Source organism: Lampetra fluviatilis, chromosome 50, assembly GCF_964198595.1.
Source record: "Lampetra fluviatilis chromosome 50, kcLamFluv1.1, whole genome shotgun sequence".
Taxonomy (NCBI): domain Eukaryota; kingdom Metazoa; phylum Chordata; class Hyperoartia; order Petromyzontiformes; family Petromyzontidae; genus Lampetra; species Lampetra fluviatilis.
In genome coordinates this window covers 2,826,059-2,838,237 of record NC_136324.1, presented here as the reverse complement: position 1 = coordinate 2,838,237, position 12,179 = coordinate 2,826,059, and the positions used below count along the sequence as shown (strand labels likewise).

Below are 12,179 nucleotides of genomic sequence, written 5' to 3'. Positions count from 1 at the left end.
TACGGGTACCCATTTGCGACCCTGGTGCGGCCGGGTACGGATAAGGAATCAAAACCCGTTTGCGACCTCTGCTTAGGAGGCAGTTGTGCTCGGCAACTGTACACAAACGCCCCACACTGTGCACCAGGTAAAAGGATAAGAGCAAATACCGCTTAGCGCGGTGATTTGAAAGCGTTATCCGCCTCGGCCGGCCACGTATCAAGAGATGCCAGGTAAGAGGATCCCAACGTCACCACGGTCTGTGTCGGTGAGGCAGAGTTGGGGAGGGGGACCAAGACTGAGTGAGCAGGAAGATTTGTGTGTGTCCTTGAGCGAATACATACTTAGAATAAGAAGAGCGAGTTGTACGCTTGTCCTCAGCAGGGATAAAGGCTGTGTGGGTGATGGCCTTCATTTAAATGCCGAGTGCATTGCACAAAAGCAGAAAGTGCTATTCTTTTTTTTTACAGTTGCTCACGATGTAGCGTGCCCGTTCTGCATTACAGCTCTGCACCATTCTCACTGCCACAGCTGTCCGCTTGCATCAAAACTGATGGGAGAAAGGGAGGCCAGTGTACAACAGCAAAGCGGGCTAATCTTCAAACCCCTCCGCTTCCCAACAAGTTGGGTTGATAACGTGGAAATGAAATGTCGCCGTTATTTCCCACCAAGGGGCCTTTGCAGGGGAACCAATTGGGACCGGTTACAAATTAATCTGGAGGTCTGCATTTTTTTACGAGGTTGGTGATTAATATATTTGTCAATTATGTGGGGTTTTTTTTCTTTTCGCCATGGCTATAACTTCCAACCAGAGATGAAAGCGTGACCGACTAGGGAGGGGCGAAATGAACTAGTCTTGAATGAAGACATAGACTAATCATATTTTGTAACGTTATTAGGGACAGCAATGCAATGAAGAAGACCCCAAATGGTAATTGGCTATGTATGTATATTATAAACATTGACTGAGTTAGTTTAAGACGTAGGCTTTCGCGACCAATATGCATAATAAAGGTTTGTTTTGGGTTAAATTTGTTCTGAGTTTACTCTCCAACACATTGCTATGCTGATGTAGTAACTAATTTGCACGTTTTGTTTTCCGTTTAACACGTAGGCTTTCGCGACCAGTATTATTAATAATAAAGGCTTTTGGGTTAGATCGTGGAAGTATAAATGTGTCGCAACCCTCCACCACCCGACACGGCCAATCAGTAAAAAATGTGTCACGTTAACAAAATGCCTATTAGTTACTTATTCAGCCCACCGGTGTGTTTGAAGAGTGAATCCACAACATTTAGAATTTGAGTACGACGTTTCGCTGGTAATTACATCCAGCATCTTCGGGTGATTTTCCAGAATAGTGAAGCCATCCACCTGCTTCCAGTCTTAAATCGTGCAGGACGACGTCAACATTGAATCCCATCAGGTTTCGAGGTGGGGGGGTACTTATATAATAGATTAGTAATCGGTTAATTAGTATGTGATTCCTCTATACGGAAATGTGATATGTATTGTGTATTACTTAATGATTGTTTTACGTGACAAACCTTACTAATTCGATGTGTTGGTTGGTGGTGGGTTAACAACACATGAACTGATTGGCTGACCTGATAATATCGATGTGCGGTTAAATTGCAATCGCCTCTCACCAGCATTTACTAACTAAGAACAAACTAAATGTTGAACTGTATTCGTCAACCAGAATAAGAGAACTCGGTGAAATCCAGACGAAGACTTGTCTGGATTCCACAGATTGTCATCTACTCGACCCAAGGGTCTGCAACCAAAATAACAAAAAGAGAATTTTTTTTTCGAATTCGGTAAAAACCTAAAAATTTCTACAGATGCGAATACGAGATGGTGGTCCTTGATAAACGACGTCACGAAGCAGTCCTTAAAGAGCCGCATGCGACTCTGCAGTCCCAGGTTGCCCACCCCTATACCAGACTGAGACTCGGACTAAAACAAATAAAATTAAAATACCGTCTAAATTAATGCTGCTGGAGGCCGACGCGTGACCAATTTGGACATGCCCTATCCTACATGTGTTGTGTGGGACAGCCGTCACCTTGCGCTCTGTTGCAGTGGAAAACCCTGGCCGACCATAGGAAATGGCCGTCTTCCTTCCCTGGCTGAGAGCTGTCACTTTGTATTGACGTACGAGTTCTCCGAAACCAAAAACGCTCTTGTCATGTTTTAAGTCTCCCTCCTTTGGGAGGTACAACTGCAGCGTGCGTGTAGCGCTTAGCTTGCTGTGCTCAGAACCCAGCGACTCGTGTTCGATTCCCGCTCGTGGCCAACACCAGTGACGAATATCTGAGCCGGTTCTGGGCCTCCCCTAGGTCGACTCTGCCTCAAATGAGTACCTGTAAAAATCGCCACTCGGGAGACAAAGGCGGTCGGGCGTGGTGTTTGCTACCCCCACCCCCTCATGCACTCTGCCGGCCTTCGTATGTGCTCGCTTAACAGCACGTGCCCCAACAGTCTGTTGACAATTCTGAGAATGTCACGGAGCAAAACGTCTTCTGAATTGACTGAAATCTTTATGGAATTATTGTATAATGAAAGGTATAGGTGCATCCCTGCAATGGCTTGCTCACACGCCGCTGCTGGTGAAAGAGCCTCTTCTCAAAAGGAGCTCTCGAGAGCTCGAGATTATGTTTTTGGTTGACTCTTCCATGACTCGCTGGCCCAGATGACTTGGAAGGAGGTGAGATTATCCCCCACTGAACCCCACCACCACACGAGCTGCTGATCGACTAGCTGGTGGATTTATTTATAACCAGGTGAGAGCCCATCAAGAGGTGGAGCAGTGGCATAGTTTTTCTAGCCCAGTGGTATGAACCTGGTGAACTTATGTTGATTCCCAGCCATGGGTAACATTCGTAGCGAGCGATATCTAATCCAATCCTGTGGACACTCTTCACTAACCCGCACTGATCCAGCGTGAAGCATCGTCAAGCAACTCCCATGACCGACACGTTGCGACGAAGGCCTTTGTCTCGTCGTGGATTTCCAACGGGCTGTAAGTTAAGAGCCCATTGAGAACAACATAAAAAACACATTATAAAGGAGATCTGGGTCACGAAAGCAATCCGGCACACTCGTGATGAAACAGTATGCTGGGTCCAAATATTAAGAATCGTGGAAAAAAAGTACAAATCATTAACCAATAAATAATAATTAAGCAGGATAAAGTTTGAAGTTGAACTTAACATTCCAGCGAGATTAATTTTAAATGGTGTATAAGGTATGTTTAAAACACATTAATAAACATTTGTCCAAGCAATAAGCCCCCATTGACCATTAAAAAACTAACCAGCAGGAAATACAGTGAGTGATTCTGCACATATTTGTTGTGTTTCGTCAGAAAGGCCTTTTTAACTTCCCTGTACCCATGCGTGATCGATAATGTATGCTGGAAGAGCGCATGTGGTTAAAGCATCTATTTATACCTTTCAACTTAATGGAGAAAAAAAATTCTACTTTTCAAGTGTTTTTAAAATCTATTTCAGACCTGCCCGCAGACACACACGGGACTGCAACAACCAGTTTTACAACAACCAGTTTTACAACAATGGCTATTAAATAACTGCCCTCAGGTTATGGCGCTCAGAAGGCCACGCTTTTGACGCTCACAATCTTCTTCGAAGCCGCAAGTCCCATTGCTACAAGGGATCGGCTGCTCGGATTTTCTTTCTTCATGTGCTTCTATACTGCGCCTATGCTCTGGTCACATCCACCACACTCGTGTCTCGTTCCACGACATACTTCACTCTCACCCTCGGGGTCTCCCACCCGGCACCGGTGGCATCTACATAGTTCTTCTCGTTCGTGGGTCTCTGTGTAAGTCTTTGGGTTTGTGTGAGGCTATGGGTCTCTGTTTGATTATATGGCTCTCTAATCTCCATCGTCCTAATTGCATCTTCTTGATCTTTTCTCAACACATGCTCAAACCATCTCGGTCACTCCTCTCTTAACCTTTTCGAGCATATAAGTAGCCCCTGCTGATGCTTAAACGCTTCCATTCCTCCTTTCCCATAGAGGTATTAACCAACATGCACCTTAGAATTATCATCTCTCCTTTCTAGAATTTTTCTTTCTTTGTGCTCAAGTCCCTTCACCATATAACAGCACTGGTCGTATTTACTGCTCTATATATGTTCCCCTTTTTCTTTTGGCAACTTTTGAGCGAATGCAATTTTCGTACATTGAATTTTTCTCGACAGGACGCCTCGTTGTTGAGCGATGCAGAAAGCTCATTTCTCACACAGAGAGGAGGGAGACCGAGCCGACAGGACTACAATGCCTTACTTGTTTCTTGTTATTGACTGGCATTACTACATCAGCTGTCTTTTAAGTGTGCTAGCTGCACTTAATATTCTCTTGGGGGTTTCAACAGCGCACCACCATAAGTGGAGGTGATTTTCTCGTAACTGCTTGAATCCAGGTCGTATTTTTTTTTCTCTACGTTGCAAGCGAGTGCTATTAACCTAAGTGATATCAGTTTACTGATGCTGCCGCGTGCGCGCGTGTTTGTGTGTTGTCCCCATTTGTGGCTCTTTGGTGACCTAGCTTTAGTAAATCTTCGATCGAGTTTTGTTTTGGTTGGCATTCTTGGTCCAAATTTAACTTGCCATGTGTACATGGCAAAAACTAGCACCGTGCCCCCCCACCACCACCCTCCTCCCGTCTGTCCAGGCTCAGTACGGTTCGTTGAATGACTGACTGTTCCCACGCAATCTGCCACAACTGACATGGATTTCCTGTTGGTGCTTCTGAGCCATTGGCCTCAAAATGGCTTATCTGTATCCCGCCTAGGGTGGCCAATGCGAACAAAAGGTTTTATTGAAGCATTATACTGTACCTTGCGATCACAAATGCGCATGATAGCTACGCCACCGTGATTGGTTTTAATGAGAACATTTTCATTAAATGGTATGTTGGATCATAGTATGTTGGATTGAGAGCATCTTAATGGGGGGGGGGGGGGAACTAATTTAATATGAAGCATCCACGGAATAGAAAATTAATGAGAAAGTGTGAGTTATATGAAACAGAACGTATATCTGCTAAGCACTCTGCCTATCGTGGCAACTGCCCATGGTGGATTACTACCCATGGTGGACACGAGAAGCATTTGCCACCCCATGTGGTACCAACCAACCCGCTTGGCTCATCCCCTATGTTAAGTGCGCCGACGTTGAAATCGCTGTGCTGACACGTTGAATTGCTAATTATGGGGGGGGGGTTTCCAAAGTCGATGCAGTTTGTTAATTGTTTTTCAGTGTCTCGGGAAAGTAGAAGGCATAAGTATGATTGAGGATGTGTCCTAGTTGAAGATAAATTGACTACAAAACTCTTCCTTCCGGTTTATAAAGCGGCCATCAAACCCATCTCACGTTTGCGGTGTCTCATACAGCGCTGCTACTTGTTTTAACGTGTTACACCATTTATGCAATCACATTGCAATGGCAGTTCCACAAATTATGCAACCTCAGTCAGAATTTCCCCGGCATCCGAAGAAAACCTGTGGGGTGTCATTTTGAAAGTCAATTATTTGTAGTTTTTATATATGGATTATTTATGTAATGATTTAATTGCTTAATACCTATTGCATAACCGAATGCACCATTACCATATCAGTGTGGATGGCAGTTGTTTCGGCTCACTATGTTCAACACTGGTATTTGAGCGTTTATCCATTATTAGGAAATGGTGAATAATTATTTCTATCTGAATTAAAGCCACAATCGGTTGCCACGCCATCTCCAAGTAAAACAGCACTCTTGAAGATTAATAATAATGATTACCCAAATCGAAATTTTGGAAGTGCCCACAACAAAGCATTAAACATTTACCCCGTCACCCTCGATGCAACCGATCTCGTCAGATCTCGGAAGCTTAGTTTGGTTGAGGATGGTTATTCCTTGGATGGGAGACTGCCTGCGAACACCAAGTGTTGAAGGCTTCAGCTATGAGGTGGCCTAGAGGTGGCATTAAAGCAATGCTTAAAAAATGTATAGAAATCTGTGTGATCTTTGAGTGTTATCCCCTTGTATGTTTGGTATTCAGTGGCTTTCTTGGTAGGGTTAGGGTTTCTCTGGTTTCTTGCCACATGCCAAACACTCATGAATGGGATTGGCCAAACATCCCAATGCAGGACCCTCCTGAATCGAAGACTTAAATACACTATTGATGAATGAAGGGCATGATTTTGTTGTATCATTACTGCTCTGTATGTGTGTCATAAAGAACCAAGGTTACATAATTTGCTGACACTTAAGTGATGGTACAGCTAAGTGGACCATGGCTGTGATCTGATCTCAGAACCTCATGGCTGGTGGCCTGATTGCTCTGCTGATTGAGCTATCTAATCTGAATAATGTTGTGTTTAGTTTGGTAATCTTGTGTTTAGTTGTCCTTCCCCCACACCTCCGATTAGCACAGTTGGCTACGTACGGTGCGAAAGAAGTTAAACATATATACATACCCATACATAGAGTTAAATATAATTTGTGTACACATTGTAAAATAAAAGGTATACTTTTGCCATAAACTGTATTTATTTGAAGTTAAAATTTAACAAGATGCATTGCTGCCTTTAATGAATGGCTACACGTTATTTATTAATGCCAGGTATGTTGGAGCTCGATGGACTATTGTTCAACTCTTGCCCCCCCCTCCACTCTGCCACAGATCACAGAGATGTGTGGTGCGAAACGACTCGGCTATTTTGGCCGCAGCCAATTCTACATTGCGCTCAAGCTCATAGCCGTGGCCCAGGCTGGGCTGCCGATGCGTCTGGAGAGCCTCAGTACAGGTACATCTCACAGGACTTGTGTTGGACACTGCGGTGACTTAATTAATATATATTTAAATAGTTTAATATTTACACGTGTATACGCACGTGCATTTTAGTTTTTTTTATTGCCTTCCTGGCTTATTTCCTACTTGTGTCACGTCTTGCCTTCCTCGTTTTATATCTTCACTCGTTCCTGTCCTGGGCCTTCACCCTCCACATCCGCTGCACATTCCTTCATATCCTGGTTTCCCATTTTGCACCACCTCTCTCTCTCTCTCGGCCTGCCTTTCGTTCTCTGCCCTGCCGCTTCCATGTTCATCACCTTTTCTTCTTCCGGTGTGAGTTTCCTCACTTCTTACGACTTGTCACCGGCCGTCTGAGTCAACTTTCTTTCAGCTTGTCAGAGAAGGTGTACCACTCTTGCCTTCTAAGTCATGTCTTCATTTCTGACCCGTTGCAGTCTTGTGATCGCTGAGATACAGCTCACCTCCTTATTTCTGTTGTGCACAACATTTCCTCCTCCATGGTTTCTAGTCCATCCAGTCCCGTATGTCAATACTGGTCTTATTAATGTCTGATCCATGTTATGTGTGCCATGCATGCATGATCATTTGCAGATGGAGCTATGGTAGAGCACAATACTCACAATTGAAATGTCATAAGTTGAATTCCTGGTGGGGGCTTAAATCAGCCCATATTTTTTTTTATTGGTAATAATATTAATACTATATTGTGAGTGGCCGCCTTGCAGAGAGACTGGTCCTTGCCATAGGAATTAAACACTGCCCCACTCTTCTTTGTGCAGAAACACACTGTGCAAATCATTACACCATCACTCCACCTCTTTGCTTGGTTAATTAGCGATAATTGAACTGAACTCTACCATAGAGACATGGACGCAGGCACCCGGTGCATTTTCTGGACTAATACTGGGCCAGAAGAGGCCACTCAATTCTCAGTACATGTGGGAAATAAAGTCCTCTGCCTCTGAGGTCTGGTTGCAGCACGGCGACTCCATGTACTCCATCTCTTTTAACACCGGTGACATCTTCGGTCCGCTGAGCACAGAGAACTATTCGTACCACCCGAGGCAAACATTTTGCAAAGACCACGTGATTTCTCAGTCGCTGGACTCATCACCTGGAACGCACTGCCGATGAAGGAACTAAAAGACCATGTCATCAAAAATCAAACTTGGCCTAAAACTCACCTGGTGTTACCTCGCCGCTATGCAGCGCGCTTAGAGATGTTTTGACATTCTGGCGTATTCTTTAAATGTCTGAATTTGTTATTATTTCTCCCCCACGCAGTGCGTGACCTCCCCCGCTTCGTGGTGGGCAAGAGCGAGCAGTCCGAGTCGTCCCGGCACGTGACGCCGTCGCACCACGCTCCAGAGCAACACGAGGGCGGCCCCGTGACCCCGGGTGGCAGCAGCTACTCGCGGGTCATCCCACCGCCGCCGGCACGCGCCCACCTCAAGAAGCTGGCGCCGTCACAGCCGCAGGACCCGCCGGGTACCGGCACGCCGGCCAGGATGCCCTCTCTGGATCAGCAGGTACGAGAGGGGCAGCTGATTGTGCCGGCACGTGGTGTCTTTTGTTATATTTTTTTAGCATGGTTGCTGAACCACAGGCGCAAGCGCCAAAAATACCAGGCAGCCACCAACAACAAGCATTGCTGAAGGTGTCATAGATACATTTTTAAACGTTTCTTAGATGGAGCGAGGTTATTGGAGCTTGAGAAAATAAACTGTTGGAAGGAATCCAATGCTCTCTCCTGCGAAACGTTGGACATGCTGAGCAACATTCAGTTCTTAACTGAATCTAAACTATTTTTGTTTTACCAGGTAAGGCCCACTGAGCTATATAGCTCTTTTTCAGAAGCGATCTGGCTATCACAAATGTGTAAATTTATATCGGCCAGTTCAACCCAAAAACAAATTGGATATACAGTTAAACGGTGAAAAACCTGCGTAGCAACAGGAAGGTTCTAGATTTGAAGCTTTCGTGACTGCAAGGATTCATATTCTTAGGTTTTTTCAGTAAAGTCAAGTAGGTAAAAAAATTTTTATTAATAGAAGTAAAAGTCTTTTATTTTACTTTTATTAATTTTTTACCTACGTGACTTTACCGAAAAAACCTAAGAATAAGCAACAGGAAGGGTTTGTTTTTCTACTGCCGACTAATCGATTCGCCGCGTTCCCTTGTGGTCGCCCAACTCGACCAGTCCGTGTCCAAGTCTCCTCCGCAAGAGACGCCGTCGCCCGTGGTGTCACCGCACCACTCCCCGCCGGCATCGCCCGTGGCGTGGCGCTCCGGCCAGCGGCACCCGAGCGGCGACAGAGGCCCTGCCTGGGCCCCGTACGTGGCCGAGAGACAACCAGGTGAGCTGGTGCAGTGCGTTTTAATCTCGACTGAACTTAAAAGCTGAACTATTTAAAAAAATTCATATTCTTTGTGTCTTTCGGTAAAGTCACGTAGATAGAAAAAATAATAACAAAAAAATAAAGTTAATAACAAATAATATATATTTTTTAAATAATATTTTTTATTTCACCAGTAAGGCCCACTGAGCTAAATAGCTTTTTTGCGGAAGTGAGCTCAGCGAAATGGCTTGTCACGTGGACATTTATAGCGGCCAAATACTCTAAACGCACGTTGATTCTAAATTTGGAGGGAAAAACCGGAGGACCCGGAGAAAAATCCACACGACCACGGGGAGTGCATGCAGGCGTGAGGGTCGGGATCGAACCCACGACCTCCTGCATACCAGGTGAGGCAGTTAACACCTCGTCCTGTACAGTCACTTATCCGCTCTGATCAATGGGCCAATGGCAGTCGGTGCAGGATTTGTATATGGGTATGATTGTGGTTTTTTGTAGACGTTCGCAAATCTTACATTTTCACACGCAGTCATGTGTTCTTGGTCTTACATTTTGTAAAGAGCACTCTCCCGCGGTTTGCTCTTTGTTTGTCCAAGAACATATTTGTGTATGGTGTGACTCACGTTTTATAGATGTTTACATACACTGGCGGAGCCAGTGGGGGGGGTGGGGTGGCATGTGCCCCCCCCAATTATCGGATTGAAATCCCTAATTTCGATCGGATCATTGGGGTTTATTAGTAATAAATGGGCATTTTGCGACCCCCACTGCCACTGTGTAGCATTTTATTACGTGCCAGGGACTCTATGAGATGAACTGCTTACGTGATTTTAACACGTAGGCTTTCGCGACCAATACCTCACCGTTATGGCGAATTGTCAGATGATGCTGGATGTAATTACCAGCGAAACGTCATACTCAAAAATTGTAAATGTTGTGGTTTCACTCTTCAACACACCGGTGGGCTAAAGTAGTGAACTATTTGTCTTTTGTCAACGTGACACTTTTTTGCTGATTGGCCATGTCGGGTGGTGGAGGGTTACGACACATTTATAAATAATGCGATCTAACCCAAAAACGTTTATTATGAATTATTATGCTTGCGTGATATTTTTTCCAACTAAGGTTGAAAGTATTCACGCATCAAACTCTGTGCATACATCTGTAGAGGGGCGCAAGAACTCTCGTATAGAATATATCCAATATAAAATTGTATTGTTGTTTGGGAACTCTCTTGTGTAAAACCAGACAAATTTGCTCTTTAGGGCTCTTTTTTTCCTAATTCTGGCAGCCCTGCTGTTTGTCCACGCGAAGGGCGCAGCTTTTATATATCCTGCAAAGGGTTTTGCATAGCAATAGCACAATTAATTTTTGTTAATTGTCTGAATCTCAAAGCCGGAATTTATGAAATTAAGTGAAAAATCTAATCTATTTTATGGTTGTGTTTTTGTTGGTGACCCGGCTGAAACTATCGACCCACTCCAAATGAAAACCTGATTTAGCCAGATTCTAACCAAGGCCTCTCAGCAATGCCAGCTCAAGTGCTTTGAGAGTTCTGTCCGTCCGAGCCACCTGGCTACCTCTTATAATTATTTTACGATAAAAAGACACCGCTCGCAAACAACAGTCCTTGTAGTTGCGTCACCTAGGCTGCGTGTACCACGTTTTGACATGAGTTTGAAGCTTTTTTAATACGAAAAGAGACACGAAATGTCGTATATCAAGTCACAAATTTTTTGATATCACGTTGGTACGGCTGCCATAGGTTATAACATAATGTACCCATTCTGTGCTCACTAACACCATACCTCGGTCACATGAAAGTTTTTTTGGGTTCTAATTATTGAAGCGATATACCTGTGTTGGACAGCCTGGGGGCTTGCAGCCTAGGTGTGTATATATAGGATATGCTCTCTATTGTTTTGGGGCCAAATCTTTAACCCATATAAGAGTAAGATTTTAAATCTTGTCTTGATGATATGACTGTCATGTGCGGCAAACCAGCCTTAGATGTGCAAATACAAATGGACATTAATGTTTTTTTTTTACAATTTAATGTATAAACAGATAGTTCGAATTTATACCCGCCTGTGTCTGAATACACATCTTTGTTCTCGGTTTCCTGTGGTGTATGCCTCACTGTAACTGCCACCGTGGGACATTTGAATACTCTTGTTTGTTTATTTAGGAGAGCGTCACTGAGTCTTTGTGCCTCATTTGCGTGAAAATCTTGTTTTTTTATATGTCCATAACTCCCATTTTGTGTGTGATAATAAATAATCACTAACACATTCAGTGACGCTTCTTCTTGAGTGGCTGTGTTTGAATAGCAATGGTCGTAAATCTAGGTTATTTAGCCGTGTGACAGCGTCCATTGATGCTGATTGTAGATCTTTCTATTCCTCCATCGAAAGATGTGCAGTGATGACCTCGTTGGTGGTGTTGTGTCGTTTTTTGGGACACTGAACAGGTTAACCACGTGAAGGTTGCCATCTTCAACTGGCAGTGGCACTGAAACTTTGCACAATTATGCCAGTAATTGTCATGCTGTACTGCACACCACTCTGTGTGTGTGCGCGTGCAGGGGCGGTGTGTAGTAAACATCACCACTAGGGAGACAAAGGCGGCCGAGCGTGGTGTTGGTCACGCACCTCACCCCCTCGTGTACCGTGCCGGCCTTCATTGGTGCTCGCTCACAGCACTTGCCCCAACAGTCTGTTAAGGCTATACGGGGGGGCTTTTTTTGAAGGGGCAGAGCGATACTGTAGCGGTTAGCCGCTGCGCTACGAACTTGGCAACCCGAGTTCGATTCTAGCCCACGGCCACACCAGTGATGGTTATCTGAACCGGTCCTGGGCCTCCGCTCGGTTGACTCAGTCTCGAATGAGTACCTGACACAGTGTGTAACCATATGCCATTCGGGAGACAAAGATGACAGGGCGTGGTGCTGGCCACCCATCCCCTCGTATGCTGTGCCGTCCATTATAGGTGCAACTCGCTAACAGCAATTCG

The 12,179-nt window shown here is 44.7% G+C and overlaps 1 protein-coding gene across 2 annotated transcripts in view; it reads left to right on the top strand.

Moving 5' to 3' along the window:
• LOC144948619 (ralBP1-associated Eps domain-containing protein 1-like) overlaps positions 1 to 12,179 on the top strand; it is a 40,353-nt gene that overhangs the window by 8,300 nt on the left and 19,874 nt on the right. For both annotated transcript variants that reach the window (XM_078878227.1, XM_078878226.1), the window contains exons 2-4: positions 6,679 to 6,802; positions 8,095 to 8,339; positions 9,011 to 9,167. In XM_078878227.1, coding sequence (XP_078734353.1) covers positions 6,679 to 6,802; positions 8,095 to 8,339; positions 9,011 to 9,167 — 526 coding nt within the window. The remainder of the gene's footprint in view (positions 1 to 6,678; positions 6,803 to 8,094; positions 8,340 to 9,010; positions 9,168 to 12,179) is intronic.